Raw genomic sequence first — 24,342 nt, forward strand, 5'->3', positions numbered from 1 at the left:
TTTTAAACAATCCATTTCCCATTGTTTTAAAGTGCCCTCTTTGTCATACAGATATACATGTGTTAATCTTTGAGTTTTCGTTAAACAGTTGATTTAACCCTTTCGTGGACTTAACAGTATGTACACTAATAAGTTTCACAGAGTATATACCTCTTACCATACCAATTGAAACTTTTAGATTGTACTGAATTTATATATTAAGGGGGGGAGTTAATATATTTATATTAAATATTCTCATCCAGAAACAGGAATTGTCTCTTCACTTATTCTGGCCTACAAGTGTTTTACTAGAATTTGACCGTTCTCTCCATGGAAATTTTATATACTCTTAAATAATCCCTAATTTTAATCACTACAGTGGATAATATTTCATTTGTTTATTTGCTTTTACCTTTATATAAAAATATAGTTGATTTTTGTAAGGGATATTTCCTCTAGAAAACTTGTTGACTTCTCTTACTAATTTTAATTGTCTTTTACAAATTAGGTAGTCATTGAATTACCTGTAAATGATAGTTGTATCTCTTTTCTTTTGATCCCTATACTTTTTCCCTTTATGTCACTGTGCAAGATTTCTAGAACTATGTTAAATGGCAGCAATGGTAGTGGGTCTCTTTATATTGATCTTAAAGGGAGTGTATCCATAATGTTCTATTAACATAATACTTGCTGTAGGTTTTTTGGTATACGACTTTGACTTTTATCAAATTAAAAAGTTACCTATGATTTGCAAAGAGTTTTTAATTATGAATGGGTTAAATCTTATGACTTTTCTACATGAGGGTGGTGGTTTTACTTTAGTCAGTGTGTTGAGTTACAGTGATGAATCTTTCTAATAATGGGCCATACTTGCATTCCTGGAGTAACATCACTTGATTATGATGTATTATTTTTTAATATACAGTTGTATTTCATTGTTTGGATTTTGGATTTTTATAATTACTGGATTCAGTTTTCTTTGTATTTAGTCTAGAGTTGAGGTTACTTAAGGAAGACTGAGGCTCCTCAGTGCCTTTAGCCTCCACAAGAACATTCCAGGGACCGACTTACATACCACCATTGTCCTGTACTGGTTTGTGCTTATATTCCTTAATTTTACAAACAGAATGTTGCTATAGTTTTATGTGTACATTAACACAATTTTTACATCTTTTTGGGCACACTTTTCCTTTTCTCTAGGATCACTTACCTTAGTAACAGCAAACAATAATTACTACCTGCCAGACACTGTACTACTGTTCTGGACAGTTTGAACATATTACCTCATTTTAATCCCCTAGTAACCCTTGTATTCCTTCTGTCTGAAATAGATCCTGTAGAATTTCTTTCTTTAGACCTCAGTTCTTATTATCTGTCCCTTGTGCGGGGCAGGGTTTGCTGGCTGGAGTCACGAGACTGCGTGTGACCTCTCAGGGAGAACAGGAGAGGAAGAGGAAAAAAACAAGCCCTGAGGGAACACCAGACGCACATGTTGGTCTCGTGAGCCCACTCTCAGGAGATAGTAGACATGGAACTACAAGGCCAAGGGTCCATGCCAAGGCAGTGGAGGTCACCCTGGAGGGCTCCTGGGGTGGAGGGTGCCAGTTTCCTCCCAGAAAACGTGTGCCATGATTGCTGCACCCCTTCACAGAGGTCACGAAAACGTGAACACACCTTTGGTCCCTCCCTGAGCAGGGAGGGGAAGGGATGCACCAGTGGTCAATGAGTCTGTCAGACGTGCTGAAACAGTGAGCCTGTCCCAGCCATTGCCTGAGCAGAGCTGCTGGACAGACCCAAAAGCTTAGAAAGAAATGAACAGTGGTTGAAATCAGTAGCCTTAGCTCGTTCCATTCCCCTCTTTTGACTCTGGACATCCCCTGTGGAATCTGTGAATAGAAGGCTTTGAGGACCTGTAAGCAGAAACCGTGGGAGACAGCTGGGAGGCTGGCTGGGGCAGTCAGAGTCCAAGGCCCTACTGGAACAGAGTTCCCAGCAGGCGTCAGAGGCCCAGGTAAGAGCTTGCAGGCCTTTTTCTGAGGTATACCGTTTCTTCCTAACTTTCAGCCCAGGCATCCTCCTTTTAGTCACCTGGAACCCTGTTTTCTCTCTCCTAGAATTAATGAGCTATCTTCAGAAAGCAACGCATGAAACCATTTTCAAAATGACTTTAATCATTGTTTGCTGCCCAAATACTGTACATGCAGAAGCCATGTGAAGAATTTTCTCCCTAAGGGAATTGGCAAGAATTGTATGAAACAGCCGGCAGTCCTTCCCAGCTGTCCACCTGCCGCCCAGGAGCCACGAGAAGTTTGGAAAGATGCTGCACATAGAAAATGTATAGAGCACAGATATAAAAGGCTAATTGCTTCTTATCTAAACAGTGTGCTTGTCAGTCCCTGTCAGCTATCTCTTTCTTTGCAGGATGCATTTGGAAAGTCTAAAAAAGGGGCTCCTGCCTCCTGCGAATTTACATTCTAAAGGAGTCGATGGAACAATCAGGCCAAGTTTTCCTAAAGCAGCAGCCACTGCCTTCTGAGATGATGTCTTGTAGAAGACATTCTGGGGAGAGGAGTGGTTTTGTGAAAAGTAAAATACTTTGAAGGGAGATAAGTCCCCTTTCCTCCCATCAGAGAATATCGCCTTTAAAATTCTCAGATGCTCAACCCTCCCATGCATGTCATTCCAGAAGCAGAAATGAAGACGGACCCAGCCTCATCTGCTGGTGGGGACACTGACTTCCTCAGGATGCAGGTGAGATTGTGACTTCACATCAGCACCTTGAACACTGTCCACTGTAGACAACCCTTAATTATTTCTCATCATTATGCAAGAATAAAAGAGGGAGAATCAACCGTGAGGAGGTGAAAGCAGAGTATGTGAGGATTCCCAGAGTTCTTGTCAGAAGCAGCATCAGGGCATGGGCCGGACGAGGACCTGAACCCAGTGCAGGCACCCAAGGGTGGAAGAAACCAGCCCGTGGGCCAGGTGCCAAGTGCACCAGGTTCTCTATCCTCATCGGCTCCAGATCAGACTTTAAAAACCTGGAGGAACTAAGGAGCAACCAGCAAAAAGCTCTGATTTTGCAGATAAGGAAGCTCAGGCCCAGCCAATTGAAGAGTCTTGCGGAGGTCACAGTCTGGCAAAACTTCATAAAACAGCCTTTGATTCTCAGTAGCCAGCTGTCCAGGCCATTGGCCAATGGGGCAAATGCTCTGTGGCCCCTGGAATTCCCAGGGCCCATTCTGTTAGCCAAGCTCTCTGGACGCCTGTCCCAGGGACACTTTCTGGCCGCATTGGAAACACCTTGATGGGCACAAGGCCCCTGTCATTCACTGGCTGAGTTTCCAGCCAGAACCCTGGAGGTTTTCCTAAAGCACTAACACTCATGCCCTTCAGTGAGCTCTTGCCTCAAGCCAGTCTAGGCTGCTGAGGGAACGCAAGCTTCTCTCACTGGTATGGTTTCCCTCACAGGCACAGCCATTCTGGGCCCACAAAAGCCCATGCTCAGGGTTGGGGGGAGGGGGAGTTGCTTTGCTACATGGAAAGAATAAGCCCTTTGTCAGAGAACAAGGCCCCACCATGGGGCATACCAACACCTGAACCACACTCAGGCTCCAGGCAGAGCCGGTGCCCAAGGAGGCCGAGTCACTCTCTTTGGCATCGCTGACATTGCTCTGAGATGCTCAGGCATACGTTCAAAATTACCCTTTCCCAGCCAGTCCTGGCCAGTCCTGGCCAGTCCAGCCCCCATCAGGCCTCACCTGATTGGGCGGGGCTCCCCTGCCCTTCAGTCCTGGTGGTTTGGTTCAGTCCCAATCTTTGCTGGGAGAAAGCAGGGGACATTCCCATCTCCTTCCTGACCGCTCAGTGAAAGGTAATCCAGTATGGGAAGCAGCATTTTAAAGAATCTCTTCACGTGTCAGGATATTGGAGAGGAAACCGCTGAGGAGAGGGAAGGGCAAGGCAGGAATCAGCAGGGAAGAAGCCCTCTTCTTTTCCATCTCCTTGCAGTCACTGCAGGATCACTGCCACTCAACCTCCTGGCCCTGAAGGAGGTGCCTGTCCCTCCACTCGGGTGGACAATTCGTCTACCAGGTGAAGTAAAGGCAGAGATTCCTTGCATGGAGTTTGCACAGTGCAGGAAGCAATCAAAGAGCAGCCTTGCTGAAGCCCTGCTGCTTCCTTGGTGGAAGATGGGGGAGTTGAAGGTACTGGAGGCCATGGAGCCCCGAGATGGGGGAGCTCGGTGGATCCTGGGCAGGAGGATATGCAGCAAGAAGCCTGGGTGCAGCCAGGGCTCCGGATAAAGCCGTCTGGGAATGTGCTACATTTCATTTCTAAAGTACCCTTGGAGGTCTCTATTGTCTTTAAGTCGGGGGCAGGGGCATCCTGTTCTCTTCCAGGTTGGCAGTAGAGAAGAGCTCAGGCGTCCTAGGTCCAGTGCGTGTTACGCCCTTGGGAGAACTGGCTGCCCCAGTACTCCAGCTGGCAGTGACCCTACAAGTAATGAGCTACATGGTGCCCTCACTCTGGAGCGCCTTGGTTCTGCCTCAGCTCCAGAAAACGAAGGCATCATCACCTGGGACTTGCTGGACCCTGAGAGCCTGCCAAGTGCTCCTTTCCTAGGAGAGCTGGGTGGCAGGAGAGACTAGGTGAGAGTAATTTTGGAGATGGTTCTTCCCTGAAGGCTCAAAATGTCCTCATCAGACCCAGTGACTGGTGCCTGGCTCACACCGGAGGCCCATCCAGGCCTCCATGTAGGGAAGTGGTCTGGGAAGGAAGTGGGACACACTGAACAGAGCAGAACACGCAGGCAGATGCTCTGAGTCACCCATCACGGTCCCTGCCCACAGCTCTGCATCGCTGCAGGGACACATCTCACACGAATCCTTGCTGAGCAGAGGAAGGCAGAGTGACGGAGTCCTGTCCTGTCGTCGGCTCTGAGTTTCACCTGGGGCATTTGGAGCCAAGAGTGTTGGCCCCAAGTTAGGGAGAATTCTAGAGGGATCTCATTCCTTCTTCCCCCATCTTCAAAGCACAGACACTCCCTACCCAGGAAAGGTAAAGTGTCACACTTAGGCTCTCTACTCTCCTGGGAAAGACAAGTTCCAGAAGCCGCCTTGGACAAGTCCCTGCATCCAGGATGCCAGAGCAGGAACCAGACCATCAAATCCAACTATTACATATGCACCAGCCTCAAGACTATACCCTTGTGGGGTTAGTAACTTATTTGGTGCAGAGCCTCAAAAACAGGTACAGGGTGAGCTTAGGGGGAAGAGAGGTGAAGACTGGAGTGTCCAATTCCTGGGGAGTTCTGGAGCTGTGGACTGCAGGCAACTCGGCTCAGGTCACCAACACATCAGCTAGAACCTCCCCTGTGCTCACTAAGTCAGCCTGGAGGCAAGGGGCAGAGCCCATAGCCTGCACCACACCAGCAGTGGCTTCTGCTGGCAGCTTCCTACCTGCTTGCTCTGTCTTGGGGGTCCCTAGAGAAGCGAGGGTGAGCTCCTCATTGATAGCCCCCCATTCAGCAGAGCCTGACTTCATGGTCTAAGTATCACCGCTCAGTGCCACATTGGCAAACATCTCCACTTGCTCATAACCGCACCCCTCCAACTGCACATTTCACACCATCTTAGAGTGACTGCTCTCAAGGAGAATTAATCAGACAGGACATAAAAATACCTTCTTGCACGTGAGTTTCCCACCTCTACTCTGGAGTCAGAGTAGAGAGCCCTTTGCATCATTTTTAGAAACAGGAGAAATGCACGCGTTGCCCAGCTCAGAGGTGGCAGAGAATCTCTGCATAACAAGAAAACCCAGCCCAGCTGGCTCCTCTCTCTCCTCCATGTGACTGCTCATCTGTGGTGACACATGCACAGAGCTCAGGCCAGGGACAGGCCCCCAGTGTGTACTCTGTTCACTTCCTTATTGTTCTTGCCCACTTTTTGTCTGTGGGCAGCACCGGTGGGGTCCTGGCTCTTCCCCTGGTTTTCCTGGGAGGGAAGGGAGAGGCTGTGACTTCAGCCTAGTGGGTTCCCTCCAGGAAGGAGGCCCTTTGGGAGGAGAGGGCTTTCTCTCTGGACAGCCACCACCTCAGAACCCACTTCCATGCTCATCAGCTTTGGTTAGGAGTGGAGTCCAAGCGCTCAGCCCTGAGACCTCTCCTCTGCCAGCCCTGTCATGGGCCCTGTCTCTAGCATGTGGGCCGGACCCGCTCCTCAAAAGCAGATGCAGCTCTTTCCCCATACCTTGACCCCGCCTGCTGCTACTTCCTTCTCCACAGCCCCAGACCCAAGGGCTGCTGTGTTCACCTTCCAGGCAGCCTCTTGTCTTTCACCCTAGACCGGAGGAGAAACAGATTTAGGCATTGCTAAACCAGCCTTCAGGATGCCTAGCAGAGGTCCTCCTAGCAAGGGCCCTCAACAGGGCCCAGCTGTCAAATCACATCAGGGTTTTACGTGGCTTTGGGAAGCTCCAACCAGACAAGGGTAGAAAGAAGCAGAGGCAGGTGAGGTGGCTGGAGCCACTTCCAGAGGGCAGCGGTGGAGTACAAGAAGGCAGGGAGGCAAGAGGGTAAGTATTGCTTGTACAAGCTGGTGACGCTGGCAGTCTAGAGCAGAGCTGTCCACAGAGCCAGGAGGCCAGAGCCCAGGCCATCTAAGCTCCCAGACAACAGGCCTGGTCTGGAAATGAGCAAAACAATAGAGCCCCACATGACAGATGTCATGCAGCTGATCCCCAGAGGTCAGACAGGAGTCTCCACTTCCCTCCTCATCTAGCACAGCCCCGGTCCTCAGCACTCCTCAGCCCAGACTCTGCCAGTACAAACCTGGAAGGGGACAGGGCCACCTTCAGAGCCCAGGGAGGACATGAGTGCCTCTAGGGTCTGGCTGCCTGAGGCAGCCAGATGTCAAGAGCTCTGGTCTCCACCTCCAGTGGCCAGTGGGAGAGCGCCTTTGGCAGGTGGGAGGCTCAGATGCCTGGAGGGAGGAACAGGTCGAAGAACAATGCTAAAGGAGGCACTGTCACGTCCTTCTAAGCTATCAGGCCAGCAGCCCTGGGGGTTAAGACCTCCTGTGTGTTTTCCTTGTAGGGAGGTGCTGGCTGTAGGCCCAGAGAGAAAGTAATCTCAAGCCTCAGCTCTCCCGGCATCTGCTGCTCCCGGGCCCTGGCCAGGGCACTAGAGGTGCATGCTACATGCTGCAGATGTTTCCAGTGAGAGGAGCAGTCACAGCATTCAGGTGGGGAAGAAGGGTGCTGGGGTTCCCAGAGGGGCCTCGAAGTGGCCAGCTGCAGTGGACGCTACATTCCTCAAAAAGAGCAGCAGTGCTGGGAGAGGCAAAGGGTGGAACAAAGGACTACACAGAAGACTAAGCAGACTGCCAAGAGGAGGCGGGGGGCGGGCTGGGGGCTCTGCTCTGGGCACAGGACCAGGCAGGGAGAACCCACGGCCACACCCCACTTCCACCCCCGGGCTCGGGGGGTCGTGTCTACACAACACGCCTTTGGGTTTCTTTTCAATGAGACACAGACATAGATTGCAACCATGTAGTCACCAAGACTGACTATACCCAGACAAATGGACGGACATAACATGGGCACACAGAGACACACACAGACACGCACGCACGCGCGCGTGCACACACACACACACACACACACACACACACTACAGTCTCCACTGCCAACCGGGACGGGCCCAGTAGCCAACAGGCATGCAGCGGGGCAAGGGGTTCAGAGAGACATTTAGACTATGTACAGGGAAGAGGGGGGCGCCTGCAGGCACCCCTTCCTACACCGCATCCCTCCTCTTCCTGAGGTCCTTAGGAGCAAGAGGGGCTGGTGGCACTCTCCAGGGAGGACTGGGACAGGCGCCTGGTGAGGGATCCGAGGGTAGAGTCTGCCACTGAGGACGTGGGGAAGAGTTTGTACCAGCCGGCAACGGCGGCGCTCAGGTCCAGCTCGTCCAGCATGATCTGGGCCATGCCCATGAAGCACTTGTGGTCCATGCGGCCGTAGTCTCCCCAGACGATCACCTGCGGAGGCGGAGGGGAGCTGAGCCACCTCGGGCTCAGGGCTGGTGTGGTTCAAGGACCCCCAAGTTTCACAGGGCACGGAGGGGGCAGAGGGAGCCAAACCCAGTCTGAGTTCCGGCAACGACTGGGCACTGAGGTGTGCCCGCTCAATCCTGTTCTCCCAACTGTGACAGTCACCTAGGTAGGGTCCTCAGTGCTATTCTTTCCACATACAGAAAAGTCCAGCTCAAGCGGGTGAACAAGCCCAAAAGCGCGTGGTAATTAACTTGTGACACTGGCGTTAGAACCTAAGTCTGAGTTCCAGAGGCTCCCAGCCCCCCACAGCCTTCCCCTGGAAGGGCAGGTCACAGCTCTATGCTGGCCCACTGTGGGGTTGGGCAAGGCGCCAGCCGCCTGGACTTTGCTGCTCCCATCCATCAAACTGGGAACTCCGTAATTTTTAAACTCGTTCCTACCAGTGAAACCTTTTTGGAAACAAATCCATATATACATATGAAGAGACACCCTAGGTCACCCCTGTTCCCACAGAACCCTGGGGCTCCACGGGTCTTGCAGTTTGCAACCCAAGGGCCCCTGCCCTGGCACCACCTCAGCCTGGGGGGACAGCTCGAGATGGGAATTCACGCAGCAGGGACGGCCCTGTGACCCCCAGGCCAACCCCAGCAGCACTGCTCCTGCTGAGCAGCTGGCCGTGTGCCAGGCACCAAGAGACCCTCTGCACACACCCGGCATGTCCTCTTCCTCACTGGAAGTGACTGAGCTGGAACTCAAACCCAGGACTGAACCCAGAGACCAGTCACCACGCCCTGTCTGCTTTCAACCTTCACAGGCCTTTATTTAGTCCTTCTTCTAAGCAGCAAGTGGCCTCCCTCCAGCACAGTTGTGAAGGGCTTTCCTCGCCACTCTGAGGACAGGGCGAGTCCCCTGGCCTGGGCTCAACTCAGCAAGTGGCTAGCGGAAACCTCCACCAAGTCATTTCACTCTTCTGAGACCCAAACTTTCATTTGTCAAAAGGGGAGGATTTATCCCTCTGTCACAGGAGAAACAAGATCAGGAGTGGGAAGCACCTAACCTGGAGCCTGAGGGAGCCAAAGCACAAGACAGCACCAAGTGGGAGGAGGAGGCCAAGCAAGCCCTGCTTCTACCTGCCAGGTATGCAACCTGGGGTCACACCCCCCACCCCCATCTGGCCTTGCATCAACCCGGGGCAGTAACAGCTTACTGGGTTATGAAAATAGGTAAGGCATATTAATGGGCCTGGTATGGGATAAATCATAATCACAAAAAATATGTAAATATGTAAATTAAAACTTGATGTCTTTGACAGTCTGCCCTGCCCCTGGCCCAGAACACTCACCTGTAGCACCTTGCCCTGGGGCCCCTCGTCAAAGAGCAGAGCCTGCTGGTACAGGGGGTCACAGGTCTTCTTGGCTACCTTTGTCTTCTTCTTGGCCAAGCAGGCTCCATTCTCAAGCAGGTAAACCTTGATATAGGTGGCTGGGAGGGGACAGAAAGCAGAATGGAAAGATGTTCAGGAGAGACTGCTCTGGTCTGCCTCACCTCCTAACCTCCAGGTGGTTCTAGAGGTTAGCAGGGTGGCCTGGATGAGCTGGACAGATGGAAGGAACTGATTCAAACCTTGACCCTCGCACTCTCTGCCCTCAGCCCTGTTCATGGGCCTTCCAGGTCACAGTGACTCTAAGGTTGAGAATACTGATTTAGGCCAATGGGAACGAGAGCCCTACAGACCCACGCTCAGCTGTATGCCCTTTCCTGACAGAACCCCATTTCCAAAATCCCTCCCCCAGCTGCTCTGCCTCACCTGGAAGGGATTTAGAGCCTGGCTTGGAGGTCAGGCCCCGAGCTTCGATCACTTCCACCTGCAGCTGGCCGCTCCGGTCCATGATGGCAATGTGCACGTCCCCTGGAGGGACAAGAGGGAGAGTCCAGGCAGAGGCAGACCACAGGACAGGCTGTCCAGTGGCCGCACAACGCACTCTGCAGAGGACGCCCAGGAAGGGCACAAGGGGGAGAAGACTGCCTGCACTGGAACTTTGGAACCACTTCAAAACAGCTGAGAAATGCTTTGGCGGGTCTCTTGGAGTGGGGTGAGGGAGGACCCCCCAAGAGATAGGCTTGAGAAACAGCACATGGCTGCCAGCCTGTTGTCTAAGTCAGCTCAAGTAGGGGGCTTGTTTTACTGAGCAGAACAGGCAAGTTAGGGGATAGAGCTTCCCATGTGTGGGCTCAGTGGTTCTTCACCTTCCCCTGTTCAGCAGCCTGCAGCCACTCCCTAAACATATGTCAAACAAGTATTTAAAGAACAGCAGTTTGAAGAGATGCAGATAGGAGTCTGCAGAGAACACGAGGCACTAACTCCCAGGCAATGAGGGCCTGCTTGTACCCTCGCCAAAGGATGGAGGGCGGGCTGGCAGAATTTCTGGGAGTAGAATTAAGAAGCCCTCACTGTGTCCCCATGAAATAGATTATCCCACTGGGCAAGGTGATCATGTCACTTATCCGATTTCTAGAATGCTTAGCTTTTTTCAAGCTGGGTTAGCAGAATTTGAAATGATGCATTCGTCACTTGGACCATCCTTCAGAGCAGTACACAATCAGAAGCCTGATGTAGAAAAATTAAAATGGGCCAGACTTTGGGTTCAAGCTACCCAATTCATATTCTCTGCCATTGTGCAGTTGTTTGTATTTGCACACTTGGAAAGATGGGATTTATTTCTTTCAGGAGTCATTCTGGAATTCAGCCTCCTCCCACCAGCTATTCCTGTCCTCCCCATGAGGGAGGGCGTGGGGGAAGAAGGCCTCTCAACATCCCTAACGGGATGAGCCAATGCAAAGCCCTTGGAGTTTGGACAGCAGGGGGCACTACATACAAAAGTTCTAGGCTGTGGTGGCGCATTAGCCTTGAGGAGTGGCTGGGCTCAGCCTAGGGCTGGAAAGGGACTCACCAGGCTTTCAAAAGCCTGAAAATAAAGTCTTGGAATTAGCCAAATCTAACCCAAGAGCCAGGTGAGAGCTGAGGCTCACCCTCTGAGGGCCCCAGCAGACCCCTCTTCCAGACGGAGGCTCCTGCGTGAGGACTGCTGAGGAAGTCAGGACAGAGGTGGGGAGAGTTCCTGCCTGGAATCCGCTGCGGCCTGCAGCAGGACACTCAGTGCCCAGCAGCTGAGCAGCCAGGAGGACAGAGGCTGGGTGCAGTTGTCTGGGTCAGACACTGCTTAGGTCAGAATGATGGGGAAAGGGGTTGGAGGTGAGGCAACATCCCTAGGGAAGCTGGGTCTGGGGGTTGGGGGGAAAGGTGCTTGCAGCCAATACAGTCAGTATTTAAGGGAGAGAGGGCCGGGGTGGGAGGGCGCCAGAGCTGCAGATAAGAGGACTAGAGAAGTACTCTTAATCTGCAGGGAACGGGGGTGAGAAAATGACGGAAAAGCGTCCAGTCCCCAGACACTGTTAGAAATACCCAGTGAAGTAAGTCAGTTTCTAAGCATGGACCGGGAACACACATTGTTGCGGGACTGTGGAACCAGGGCGGGCGTCATTCCCATTTCACCCACTGAGGCTCGCCAAAGGGAAGCGACTTGCCCAAGGTCACAGAGAGTTGGGGACAGCACAGACTCCGTGGAAGTCAATGCCGTGATGATTTCCGTTCACCATTTTAAGCTGGGCAGCTGGCACTGCGGGGCGCACAGTAGGTGGGTGAGTGGGTGGTGATGGGAGGGAGGGGGCTCTATGAAAGCTGCTGCAGGGCAGTTGGCAGAGAAGAGCTGGCCCCCTCTCTGAGGGAGGAGGGCCTGAAGAGCGCTGTGCTAACTCCTGGTCAGGACAGAAGTCCAAGGAAGGCCCCTTCCTGCTTCCAGAACTGCAGCATTTGCCCTTCCTGCTGCTTGCTGTCCCACCCACTTGCACTCAAGACCACTTACCCATGGGTGGCGTGGCCAGTGTCTGTCGGCCCACAATCTGGGCTGGTCCCAGCCCATCCAGGAAATCACTGAACTGGCTTTCAGCCCCCAGCCGGGTGGTGGGGAAGATGAACCTGGAGGAGGAGGCAGAGTGGCAAGTGAGGGCGTCTGGGTGGTGTGGGAATCCATGGTTCTGCCCTGGGACAATGGACATTCCTCCGTGCCTCAGTTTCCCCTCTGTGTAGTATAGATGCACTGCTTTGGCTGGAGACTGACAACTGTTTATCTCTGTACATTAAAGAAAATTCTGTCACCCAAGAGACAAACAAAGTTGAAGATTTACTCCTCAAACACTAGGGATTTCCTAGATGACCCTTCAAGGGCAGGGTTAGCTGGATTCCTGTGTCTTCAGAGGGGATGCTAATGCCAACAGTTAGAGAGATAGGCTGGAGAGTCTAATACCTGGAGCGAATTCCAGAAACTAAGGTTGAGTTCACCCTAAATTTGAAATCCAAATCCACAATATGAGGTGGTGCCCAGGAAACAGCAACGGAGACCAAAATAGGACACACAGAGGATTGGGATTAATGGCAAGGGGTGGTGGGAGGCCTGTGGCTATGGGGCCCTGGGAATAGTAACAGGAAAAACTGACAGCGCTGACAGTTGGCCAGGCCCCACAGGGCACTCAGCTGACCATTTCACCCTGGCAGCCACTCTGTGGCTGCGGCCATTGTCCAGTTTTACAGATGAAAATGCAGAGGCCGCACTGCTGAGAGACCTGCCTCTCCTGCAACACAGAGATGATGCCTACCTCAGGGGTCAGGGTGAAGATCAGAGTAAACAGTGCAGAGAGATTCCAGACAACAGAAAGGTACGTGGCAGTTGGCACTGCTATTGCAGTTACCAAGCCGGGAGACCCCCACTGGCCTAGATGTTTGGGTGGGATCAGGGCTATGATGGGCCGGTCAGTTCTGAGATTCCCTAGAATAGCCCAGGCTCCTGAGTAGAGGGTCAAAGGCTTTCCAAGAACAAGGCCCCTGTTGGACAGTTTGGCCTTAGTGACAGGCCAGGAGGGAAGAACAGCTACATGAGCTTGTTGGGAGAAGCCTGTGTGTCTCCCCCAAAAAAGTCAGTCTCTACTCCCCAAAAAGGGACTTCAGGACCCAGCCATTGTAACTGGCAACAGGCAGCAATAGCTTAGAAGCTTAGAAGACTACAGTCTGAAAGATTAAGTAAGAAATGAAGACTCTTGGAGGTCACCACCTGTGGGAGCTTGGTGCAGCGTGTGGAGGCTGCGAACAAAGGTTGTATTGTCAAGTGGCCTTAATTCAAATGCGGACTTCTCCACCATCTCCTGGTGTGGCCTCGCCTTCCCCCTTGCCTCAGTTTCTGCACTGGTAAAGTGGAGATGACAGCAGGACCAACAGCCCTTGGAACTGCTGAGTGTTACAGAAGATCGTGTTTTTGGCCTGATGGTGGCTGGCGGACCCCAGGGTGAGAAGCGCTGATTGGAAGTACCCAGGGAGGCCCTGCATAGAGTCAGAGCAGTAGAGGTTACATGCTGCTCACACTCTGGGGGCAGGCACAGTGATGAGGCCATGGCCATGGGACCTTACACAACGGAGCCACCGGGCCTTGTGGAAGCAAATCAGAAAATCCACAGATTCATAGATTGAAAAGAGCTCCATTATCTAACCAGGTGACATTCAAATTTTTGGTTGCATTCCACATTTAATGAAACCAATACCCTCACCATTGACTATGCACATCTATCTATAAACAAAAAGGCGACAAGTGATTCCTCCTCATGAGGTAGGCTACTTTTCATTTTTCTATACTGGTTTTGGCCCACCAAACGGATTTTACTTCTTGGCTCCAAGTGACCGCGCACCATTTGAAATACACTAAACTAGTTCGACCATCCCCCTCCTGGCTCCAAGCTCCCAGACAGGCGGCTTGCTTGCATGAACCCCGCTTGTCTGCGCCCTCACGAGGCTCCAAACAAGAAAGGACTGAGGACCACACTCCTGTCAGTCTCGCCCCTGCGGAGCAGGCCATCGTGTAGACACCGGGGTGGGAGACAGCCTGAGGAAGGGACGGACTGCCCTTGGGCCTAAGGACAGAGCCAGAGGAAGCTCTGGACGGCCTGAGTAGGGCAGGGGGAGGAGAAGCGCAAAGGAACCCAGCCCGGGCTGGAAAACAAAACGGAAGCCCCCCACCCGCCCCCGCCTCGCCTGGGGGCTGCACGCACGCGCCCTCCGAGCTGTTGCTGTTGGTGCTCCCGTCGGTGGACTCCCGGCTGCCCTGGCGCGTGACGCGGCTCCGCATCTCCACAGCGATGCCGGTCTCGGTGCTCCGCCGGATGTTGCTGCGCAGCTTCTTGCTGGCCCCTTCTGCGACCGGCGCCCCCGGAAAGCCCAGAGAAGGAACGCAGTCAGATCAGGCATGAGGCTGCTCTGAGAGCGCGGCCAGATTCACCCTGACGGGGCTCTGACTGGAGGCAGGGCTGAGGTGAGGAGAGCGGATCGGCGAGACCCCTGGTCCTGCTGGCGCCTGAACTTAACGGAAGAAGGCTCGAAAGATGGCTGAAAGCAGAGTCAGGACCAAGGAGACCCCAGCGGGGGCCAGTCGCCTGGCGCAGCCTTGCAGCCGTCCAGCTTCCCACTCCGTTAAAGCCCTTACTCCACAGTTACTGTTCCCCCTCTCCTAAAGTGAACCTTCTCCGGCACCCCCACTCGCTTTCCCTCTTCCAGGTGCCCTCACAAACCTTATCACACATAGGCCCCTCCACCTGCCAGCCTGAGCCCTCCACAGGGCCTGTAAGAAATCTCATGAAGCCTGGCCACACTCAAAATAATGAGCATCCTCAAGGTGGGTCTGAGCGTGGGGAGGGCGGTGGAGGGGAGGGAGGCCTCTGGGAGCAAGGTGACCTGAATTAACTCTGATTGACTTTGGCTTGGACAGAGGTCTGCAGGAGCTCCCCAGAAACTGAGCAGGGCTCACCCCATGTCTGTACCTCCTGTGGGCTCTCTACCCGCCTCCTCCCCAAGCCGAACACGGGGCGCTTTCCCTCTCCAGGCAGTGCACCATCCTGCTTGGGTTTCCATGGCAACCTCCTCAGCATTGCAGTGTGGTCCCTCCAGACACCCTCTCCTCCTGGGATGGGAGAGGAGAACTGAACACAGGTTGAGCGTTTAGAGGGACTTCCCTGCTGAAGCTGGGCTGCCATGGAGCAGGTGGAGTTCCATCCAAATGGGACTGTACCAAAGGAGTCATTTCTGTCACGGGTTAGGGGACCAGCAAATTAAGAATGGAGTTACCCATGGGATAGGAAGAGGCTGGGTGGGGCAGGAACACAGCCCCCTAAAGGGGGCGCTGGTTATCACTCTGGCAATTCCTACCTGTACTTATGGAGGGTCAGGAAGGGGATGTTCAAGACTCCAGCCTGGGAAAAGGGAATTTTATTATCCTGTTTCACTCTGCTCATTTTTCAGAAGTCCCACTGGAGGAGAAAAGGCTGAGAGGGCTGGCTAGCCTCCCTGCAGTGCATGAGGGGGTGGTAGGTGAGGAAGAATTGTCTTCTCTGAAACCATCCCAGCTTCTGGGATATTGGAATAGCTAGCTATCTAGGAATCAATGAAATCATCAATACCTCTCTGCCTGACTCTCCACACAGTCACATTGGCTGATACATATTTCTTTCACATAGACAGGCACAAGCAGACACACTCAAGTGCTGGCAATCACATATGGTCCTACCAGGTCTCAGTTATACATGCACATGGCATCCTCTGTCTGTCATGTAGGTGAGACCCTCACCCCTAATACTTGGAGTGGAACCCATCCATTCAATCAAAAATGTAGACACAAACCTACAAATGTACGTGACCCACCACACAGAGCGTGCTGGGCAGTATGGGAGGAGGGGAGGTTGTCTTGTCCTGGCTCCTGACTGTCGCATCCTCTAACCCAGTGAGAAGACAGACGGGTCTATGGGGGTTGTACTTTACCCTCCCTACCCTGAAATATCCCCACAACACAAACCCTGAGGTGGGATTGATCACATGATCCCAACCTTTCCAGACTGTGGGAAAACTTGACCCACTTGGCACAAAATTCACCTTTGATCAGGACCTGCCCAGGCCACTGAGAGCCCATGGATTGGGGAGCCACTGAATCCTGGAGACACCGCAGCTAGCCCCTACTCCTGACATTTCACAAATAGCAAGCTTAAAGTCCAGGCCCCTACAGAGTTGGGACTAGACCCCAGGCCCCTAGACCCTGACATGCTATTGCTTACTCCCCTCCGTCAACTCTACATTGGCTTGAAATGTGATTCAGTGGCGTTGAATCCCATTTCTCTAGTTGGGAGGAAAGTTCTTGCAATCTCAGAGAAAAGTCTACTGGCTTAATACCTGTCCAGTCTCTGAACTCTGCTGATCTAGGGAGTGACTTTATGTAACCTCTCTCTAGAAACTGGGCCAATTTGCTTGCAGTAATTTTGTGGTCCCTGGAGACCGAAAGACTCCGGGAACCATTTCATCTGTCCCATCACACAAGGGAGAGGCAGTCACAGCCTCCAACTGCATTCCCTAGGGCATCTCCTGGATTGGTCCTGTGCCCTCCATAACCCTGACCTACAGCCAGAGCCCAGGAGGGAAGAGCTGCTGTCCCTGGTGCTGAAAAAGAGGAGCTTCATTTGGGCAGGATAGTGTGTAAACCCAGCTAAGGTCAGGCCAGAACCCACTTGGGTCCTGGGAGCCCAAAACTCTCACCCCACCTTCTTCACAGCACCCAAAGCTTAGAGAATGCTATATTTAGAAGGAAGCTAGTTCTATTTTACAGAAGAGAAAACTGAGGCCCAAGGAGAAAGTCACGTTCCCAAAGTCCCATGGAGCGTTATAGAGCCAGGCCTAGTCCTCTAAAGTTTCAGGGTGGGATTTGGAAGGCCATGCTAGGGCAATGTAAGGAGTAATGTAGATGGGGTGAGACAGGAAACAGGATAAAGAGAGGAGGTTGGTGCAATGTCCAAACTATATCTCCTGGGCTAAGGCAGAGGTTTTGAACCGGAAGGACTGAGGCCAATGCAGGGCACAGATAAACTAGTATCGAGGAGGAACCTACCCATCCTGGGCAGTGGGGGCACCCTGCTAGGATCTTTCCCCAGAACAGAATTTCCAGGCCCACTGCCCACTGTGAGTCAGCCCCACACATCCCTCTGAGGCCTGACTCTCCCACCCAGGATGGGGCTCCTCCAGGTCCAGGAGAAAAAGTCAGAAGGAATTCGAGATAAAAAAAGTATGGCAAGCTATGTAAGTCAGAAGTCACTTCTGTTTGTAGCCCCGTGTAATGGTGAGTAGTAGCCCCGACAGTTTACCGAGGGTTTATTTTGTGGCAGGCAGAAAGCTGGGTGATTTAGCCCCTGAGATAACTCTGCATGTTCATTGCTACAGACTAGGAAGCAGGCTCAGAGAAGTGAAGAAGCTTGCCCTGAGTCACCAGTTGGGAATGAAAGGATGTGGTCACTGAAGAACAACTTGAAGTTGTTTAAGTACCTGGACTAGAAGGTCTCAAGAGGCCCTTCCTGATCTGACATTTGGTGATTCACTGTTTCACAGAGATCTTTTATTAGAAGGATATTTAGGCAATTCTTCTGGCTCCAGGCCCTCGGCCACACCCTTCCATACCACAGAAACAAGGGACCCAGAACTCACTCATCTCTCCTCACTCAACAAGAAAGGACGGTCTTCCTGGTGTCTGTGGCAGTCTCTGTCTGCTGGCTGTGGAGTCAGGTAGGTGACAGTCCCGGCAGATCAATGGGCTGTCTCCCAGTGACTCAGTCTCTCCTGTGCTCTTGGAAAACTGTCCTTCCACATCACTTGGGCTGGAGAAGCCTCGGGGTCTGATTCTGAATCAACCTGATACCTTGGTCAGACTCCCAAGGCCCAGCTCCTCCTCACCCTAATCTTAATCCCTGACCCAATAGCAGCCGAGTCCCATGATCCCCAATGCCTGGGGATCCTGCCCGACTCCCTAGTGCCAGGTCTATACTGCCCATTCAGAGGCCATACGCACCCCATGACACCGATAACCTCAAGCCCCGTCCCCACCTAACATTTCCCTGAGCCAGATACCACGTCACAGCTTGATTGCTGGAAAAGACCATCCTACATGCTCCTGTGGAGGGCTTTGTAAAAATCTATTTTAAGGCCTGGAAAAGTCCCCCACCCCCAGCCCCAACTGGAAGTCTTGATGAGCATTCTCCCCAGATCCTCCGGTGCCCCCGCCCCCTCACCACCCCCATCCAGCTGCCTATTTGAAGGTTTCTTGGGGGAAGTTGTTACTCTGAGCAAAATAAGCAGGAAGAGATTTTAAAACAAAACCAGCTGGTGTCTGGGCTGATGCCACAACGTGAGGAGGGCTGGCGCCTTTGTGAACTGGGGTCCGGGTGTGACTGTGTGACGAGGTGGGTCTCTGCCAGTCTGATGGTGACGCCATATAACTAGGTGTCTAGAAGTAGCATCCACTGATCAAGATACAGCTGCTTAAAGTGCATGCAAAAGTGTGGCTCTGTAGGGTACAGGAAGACATGTGTGCCGCGGGCTTCAGTGAGCGCAGGGAGTGTGTATACGCATGCATGTGTGTGTGTGCACATGCATGTGCGTGTGTGCACGCGCACACACACACACTGCCCTGGGTCTATGCATCTGTACTCAGAGGACTGTGTCTATGTCAGGTGCTTTGTTTGTGGCCACGCGCGGCGGGAATGGCTGCCCTGTTCTTTCCTGGCAGTGAGGAGCTTTCCTGAGGGATGGAACATGTGGTGTATGTGAGCACACAAGGCATGTGTCTTTGTAATGTGTGTGTGTGTGACTGCAGGTACATTTGTGTGGCTGTTCTTAGGAAACCCAGAGACGACAGCGAGACTGACCCGTGCAGGTGTATCTGTAAAGTGGTGGTGTCACCTAGCACTGTACTAGGAACACAGTGGCTGTTAATAAATAATTGCTGATTATTGTGTAAGTCTGTGCATGGAGGTGGCAGCATGTAAAGGTGAGGAGCATGAGCTCCGAAGCTGCTGCCAGGATCTGAATCAGGCTCCAGCACCTGCTAGCAGCGCAGCTGGGGCCTCCTCCTCCCTGCCCTGTGCTTCCTGAAGGGCCCCAGGAGCTCTGTGCAGACTCAGTGAGTCAGGACTTGCACTGGGCCCAAACCACACCTGGCGTGTGGTAAGTGCTGCCTCAGCACTTGTGGGGTGCCATTCAGAGAGTGCCGGGCTCCCCGTTACTTCCAGGTGCCGCCCCCCACAGTCGCCTCACCAGGCTGCGGAAGTGGGAGCGAGCTCTTGCTCCACTGCGTCAGGCCCACGATGGCCACCATCTTGGCCCCAAGGCTGCTGCGGCGCTTCTTGGCTGTGGTGGTCCCGGGCCCACCCCCAGACTGCTGGGATCCGCAGATCTCCCCGCTGATGCTGGAGCTCCTCACCACGCTCCTGGAGGCCGCAGCCGAGGCTGGACCCGGCTCCCCGTTAAACATGGTCTGTGGGGTGGCGGGGTTTCAGGCAACTCTGTGAGGGAGGGGAAGAGACAGAGGGAGCCCACATCAGAGGGAGCCCTGGGACACTCTCCAGAGACCCATCACTTCCTAGCTGTGTGACCTTGGGCAAGTCACTCAGCCTCTCTGAGGTGGTGAGGACTAAGTGAACAAATAAGCCAAAAAGATATGCAGACTGGTTCCATCAATGAGGCTGTTCTTGTCCACACACAGCTGCCCAGGCAAGTGGCTGGTCTGGTGGTGAAGACAAAGCTGTGAGTCATAAAGGCCACTCTTGAATTCCAAGGGGCTCTCCATACCAGCTGCGTGACCTTGACTGAACAGCTTGAAATTTCAGTGACTGTCTCAGCAAAACGAAAAATAAAAGCACTTAACTCACAGTATTGTAAGGATGAAGTTAGAAGGTGTGTGTAAGGTGCCCAGAGCAGCATCAGGCAGAGAGTAAATATTCAGTAAGTGTGATTGCTAATTCACAGCCCAGAAGAAGAACAGGCAGAACAAAACTGTCTCCAGCCCACTCGGCTGTGCAAGGAGTCGTGCTTGAAAGGGCAAGTACAGGAAAACCTAGAGAAGCCAGCAAAAATCTCCCTTAATCACACCACTGAGAGGCAGCCTCTATAGACATTTTAAACTATTTCTTCCCAGTCTCTTTGCTGTGCACTTAAAAAAGTAATTGAAGTCATACTGCAAATACAATTTCACATCCTACTATTTTCTCATTTAATTTATTACGAGCATTTCCCAATGTAATCAACACTTTGTATAAATGTTTTAATGCCACCCTAATAGTCCATCACATGCAGGTAGCAGAATTGACTTAAATAATTCAATACTGTTACCTCTTCGGTCAGGTCTGACTTTCTTCTCTCTGCCTCTGTCACTGCTTCTCTGTCTCCTGTCCTTTAAACAACACTGCAATAAACATCCTTCTGCACTGATTTTATCTGCTTATTTCTTCATGATGGATTCCCAGAAATGGGGGGGCAAGCCAGGGGTGTGGACACTTCTGGTGGCATCCCCAACACCCATTCTCCCTTCCTGGCAGAGCAGTGGTCTCATCCAGGTGCCACCCCATCCCTTGTTTGAGGGGCGGATCTTGAGTGGGTTACGCTAGTCGTGTGGGGCATTCCCCTTGGCAACTTGCTGCTGGTGCAAGGGAGGGCACGTGACTGAGGTGGCCTGATTCTGCTTAGGGGGAAGGTTTGAACCCCATGCTTACACAGTAGTCGCTGTTCTCTCTCCTCCTCCCCCCTTTCCATCTCTCTCTCTCTCTCCTTTTCTTTCTCTCTCCCCCTCCCTGCTTTCCCTCCCCACCCTCCCCAAGTGAGGGCCGAGCCCTCAGAGCAAGCCAGTGTTGCTGAGGGCAGTCCAACCCAGACACAAAGAACCTCAGGCCACAGCTGGAGCCTGCCTTTCTCTGGTCTTCCAGCTATGTGAGATAATGTGTTTTCCATTCCTTAAGCCAGCCTGAACCAGGGTTTTGTTACACCCAAGAGTATCCTACCTGATACTGAGGGCATAAACATTATTTTTGATTCTTGGAATAATATTGATTGCCAAATTCCTTTTCAAAGCAGCAATCAACAAACATTTAAAATTTCAAGGTCTGTGCTAAAAACCAAGGAGATGACAGTGAGCTGGGCCAGCTTGGTCCTGCCCTCCCAAAGCCTCCACTCCAGGAGGAGAGACAGACAGTAAATAACTAATTATGCAATTAATATTTAATGAATCTTTCGATGAGTCCAGGGAAGAGGACAGAGGGTGCTGAAAGCTACTCTTGGGGAGTGAGACAGCAGGTCTTCGGCTCTGTCTCGTCAGGTGGGCCTCCTGCTGTCGGCCCCTGGACTCGCCGAAGGCTCTGTGTGGCAGGCAGCCCTTCTCCTCCTCCGGGAAGACCACGCTCCAGCCGGGGGGTGCACCCACCAGCTCTTCCCACCGTCCCGGTCCAGTGCACATGCCACCCCAGGGCACAGGCACTTTGCTGTGACCTAGGGAATCTGACTTTTCAAGAGGACACAGAAAGGAGGGAAAATGGAGGTGGTGAAATGGAAGGCCCTAGGCCAGCTCAACTCATGAGGGGAATGGTGGCGAGCAGTTCCGTGGCTGGCAGCCTCGTCTCCAGGTCAGCCTAGCAAGTTAGGGCTGGCAGTGGGGATGAGTCAAAGCTGTGTTTTGCCTTCTCTGTGGCTGTCTGGACTGTTCTTGCTCACCCTGTGACGTGTGCAGAGCCCCGGATTGTATTTCTCCATCCTTCCCCGTCAACCTCGTAGCTAATGGAAAGTCCCCCTGGACTTGGGCCTATGATCTCGTCTCTTTAGTTTCCAACTCCAGTGCCAGTTTGTGTGGTTTTGGAGGGTAGCTGCCTGGTCTTTTGGTGAATGGTGGGAGAGGTCTCATCTGATCCTCTGAATCAGCTACAGTATAAGCCTAATGTACCCTTTAAAGCATTTCTGCCGCAAGTGTAAATGTCTCTGTCTGGCAGGTGAGAAAACTGAGTCTCAGTATCAAAGGCCTTGTCCATCCCACTCAGTTAAGAAGTGCCAAGTGGCACCCTCCCTGGTGGCACAACAGGTTAAAGCACAGCACTATGAAGCTGTCCATGGGCACTGCAGCCTGAGTTCGATGCTGGCCAAGGAGCTGACCCACATGGTACCACAGATCACTCATGACCCACCCACTGCTCCCCTCAGCAGTGTATTTCACTACATCTGCCTGTTCTGCTCCCCACTCTGTCTCTGGTGAATCCTCATTGCCCCATGCCTCTGGCCTGTACCCCAGTTTTGTAGGCATAAAAATAATTTTTTTAAAAATTTGTTATAAAAAAAAAAGAAGTGGCACATGGACTCAAACCCACACCTCCTGTTTCCACAGAGACAGACACTCCGAGCCCAACCCTTTTCCCCCTCCCCCCCCCATCCGCCCCGAGCTCACCCAGAGGAGCCCACGCCCGCTGCTCTGGCTTTGCCCTGGGCCCCTGGGCTCTTTGCGAACACAGACAACGGCAAGGAGACCAGCCCACCTTCTGCACTGGTGTGAGTATCTAAGCCACAGCAGACACAACAGAGCACATCTGGAGAAGCACATGCTTCCCCGGTGCGGCCTACGGGAAGCCCTAGAACACCGTTCCCAGGGGTGAGTAGATGGGAACAGGGAAAGGGACACAATCCCTGACCCTGCCAACCGGGGGCTCATGTTCCCTCATTAATAATGAAGGCAGCCTGACAAACAGAGCCTCTGAAATCCAGGGCTGTGTGCCGGCCAGCTCCGTCTCTAACCGTGCAGGCGGCTTGTGGCACCGCTCTGCGCTCTGGGCTGCTCATCTCTGTGTGAAACGAAGGGTCGGATGAGCTGACTGGGAAAGTCCTTTGAACCGGGAGAGAAGGCTCCAAGCACATAGTGGGGCAGCAGACTCAGACTGGGGGGGGTCCCAGCTGCTTCATGGTGGCCAGTCGAGCTCAGGGACGAGACGTGGGGACAGAGCCGACCTGCCGCTAGGAGCAGGGGTGTCCAGCACCCAGTGAGCCAGCAGCCCACCAGCATGAGCACTGAGAGGACAGCCGCAGGGCCAGGAGAGAGGGCAAGGGGCAGCAGGACCAGAGCAGCACCTCACACGGGTAGTCTTAAAGTAGCGCTGCACAAGCTGCATCCTCTTCACAAGACAGTTCAGTAATTCCTGGCCTCCAAACAGGACCCTTTCCCAGCCCATTGTGGCACCCCAAGGAGGAATCGCTGCTGCGAGCTGTGATCTCACTGGCTCAGGCACCTCCCTCTGAGGTCCTCCCTGCAGATGCCCATCACCAGGGGAGGAGGGCACAGTCCCCCCCCCGCCCCCCCAGAGCTGACTGCCCACAGATACCTCCCAAGCTCCCCAAGGATAAGCCTAGGATTTTCTTGCTAGCCCTCAATGTTTGGCTTCCACTCTGGGGTTACAGCAGCCCAAGGGCTCTCCAAACCTCTTGAGTCCTGACAACGGCAGGGGCCTGGCCCCCCAGCTATCCTGGGCCCCTCGGCCCCTTGACCACATGTCTAACCAGATGGGAGCCTTTGATGAAAGGCAGTGAGGCCAAGATGAACCCAGCTGCCTTTCAACTGGGAAAAACAAGGAATCTGTCCCACGGGATGAACTGCTAGGCTGGAAGAGGTGGAAATGACCTCCCCAGCCGCCACCTGCAGCAGACGGCACTGGTCCGTCTGGCTTTCCCACTGAAGCCAGACCTAACCTCGGACTTCTCCACACACTGCCCTGGCACCAACGGAGAAGCTCCAGCTCAAGAGTTAAAACCAGGCAGCTCTCCCACCCACTCTGCAGGGGCTTCTCTTTTTCGTTCTCCTTTTCCTAATAAACCCATCCTTTTAAAATGTAAAGAAAATTCCCAAAACGAGGAGTCAACACCGACTTGTGTGCCTATTCCAGCCTGAATCTTTGATTTTGCAGAGTAGGAAGTCAAGGTCTAGAACAGGCAAGGGACACCTGGTGGCAAACCCAAGTTCCAGCCCAAATCTCCTAGCTTCCAGGTCCCACAACACCTGCCAGTTCTGCTTCCCACGTCTCAGCTGACGAAAACCAAACTCACCAATCGGATGACTCTGAGTGTGGTGTTCTGCATCCCAGGGGGCTTGCCCCTCTCAGCAGCAGGCCACTAGGGCACTAACTCACGGCTTCAGGCCCCTCTGCTGAGAGCCCAGTTTTCAAGAAAGGAGGTGAAGGCAATCAGGGTAGCTCCCAGGAGGAAGTGATGTGACGAGAGTCTGGAAGGAAAGAGGGAGGCTTAGAGGAGCTACAGAAGACAACTGTCCTCACAACTCCCAGGAGCTTGTGGGGTAATTTTTTTTTTTAAAGCTTTTTTTTTTTT

The 24,342-nt window shown here is 52.8% G+C and overlaps 1 protein-coding gene across 3 annotated transcripts in view; it reads right to left on the reverse strand.

The window, feature by feature from the left end:
• Positions 1 to 2,129: 2,129 nt before the first annotated feature.
• Positions 2,130 to 24,342, reverse strand: part of RIMS3 (regulating synaptic membrane exocytosis 3) — a 38,075-nt gene continuing 15,862 nt past the window's right edge. Inside the window, exons 2-8 of one of the 3 annotated variants that reach the window (XM_012722411.1) lie at positions 24,064 to 24,238; positions 19,255 to 19,502; positions 14,187 to 14,328; positions 11,957 to 12,069; positions 9,841 to 9,942; positions 9,376 to 9,515; positions 2,130 to 8,018 (exon numbers count right to left, since the gene is read on the reverse strand). In XM_012722411.1, the coding sequence (XP_012577865.1) occupies positions 7,806 to 8,018; positions 9,376 to 9,515; positions 9,841 to 9,942; positions 11,957 to 12,069; positions 14,187 to 14,328; positions 19,255 to 19,471 (927 nt within the window). In that variant the 5' untranslated portion in view covers positions 19,472 to 19,502; positions 24,064 to 24,238 and the 3' untranslated portion in view covers positions 2,130 to 7,805. Of the gene's footprint in view, positions 8,019 to 8,983; positions 9,049 to 9,375; positions 9,516 to 9,840; positions 9,943 to 11,956; positions 12,070 to 14,186; positions 14,329 to 19,254; positions 19,503 to 24,063; positions 24,239 to 24,342 lie in introns of those variants that run through there. The other 2 variants (XM_012722412.1, XM_004678851.2) reach the window with 2 other exon arrangements.

The sequence above is a fragment of the Condylura cristata genome, unplaced genomic scaffold (assembly GCF_000260355.1).
Source record: "Condylura cristata isolate star-nosed mole 26May11 unplaced genomic scaffold, ConCri1.0 scaffold00008, whole genome shotgun sequence".
Taxonomy (NCBI): Eukaryota; Metazoa; Chordata; class Mammalia; order Eulipotyphla; family Talpidae; genus Condylura; species Condylura cristata.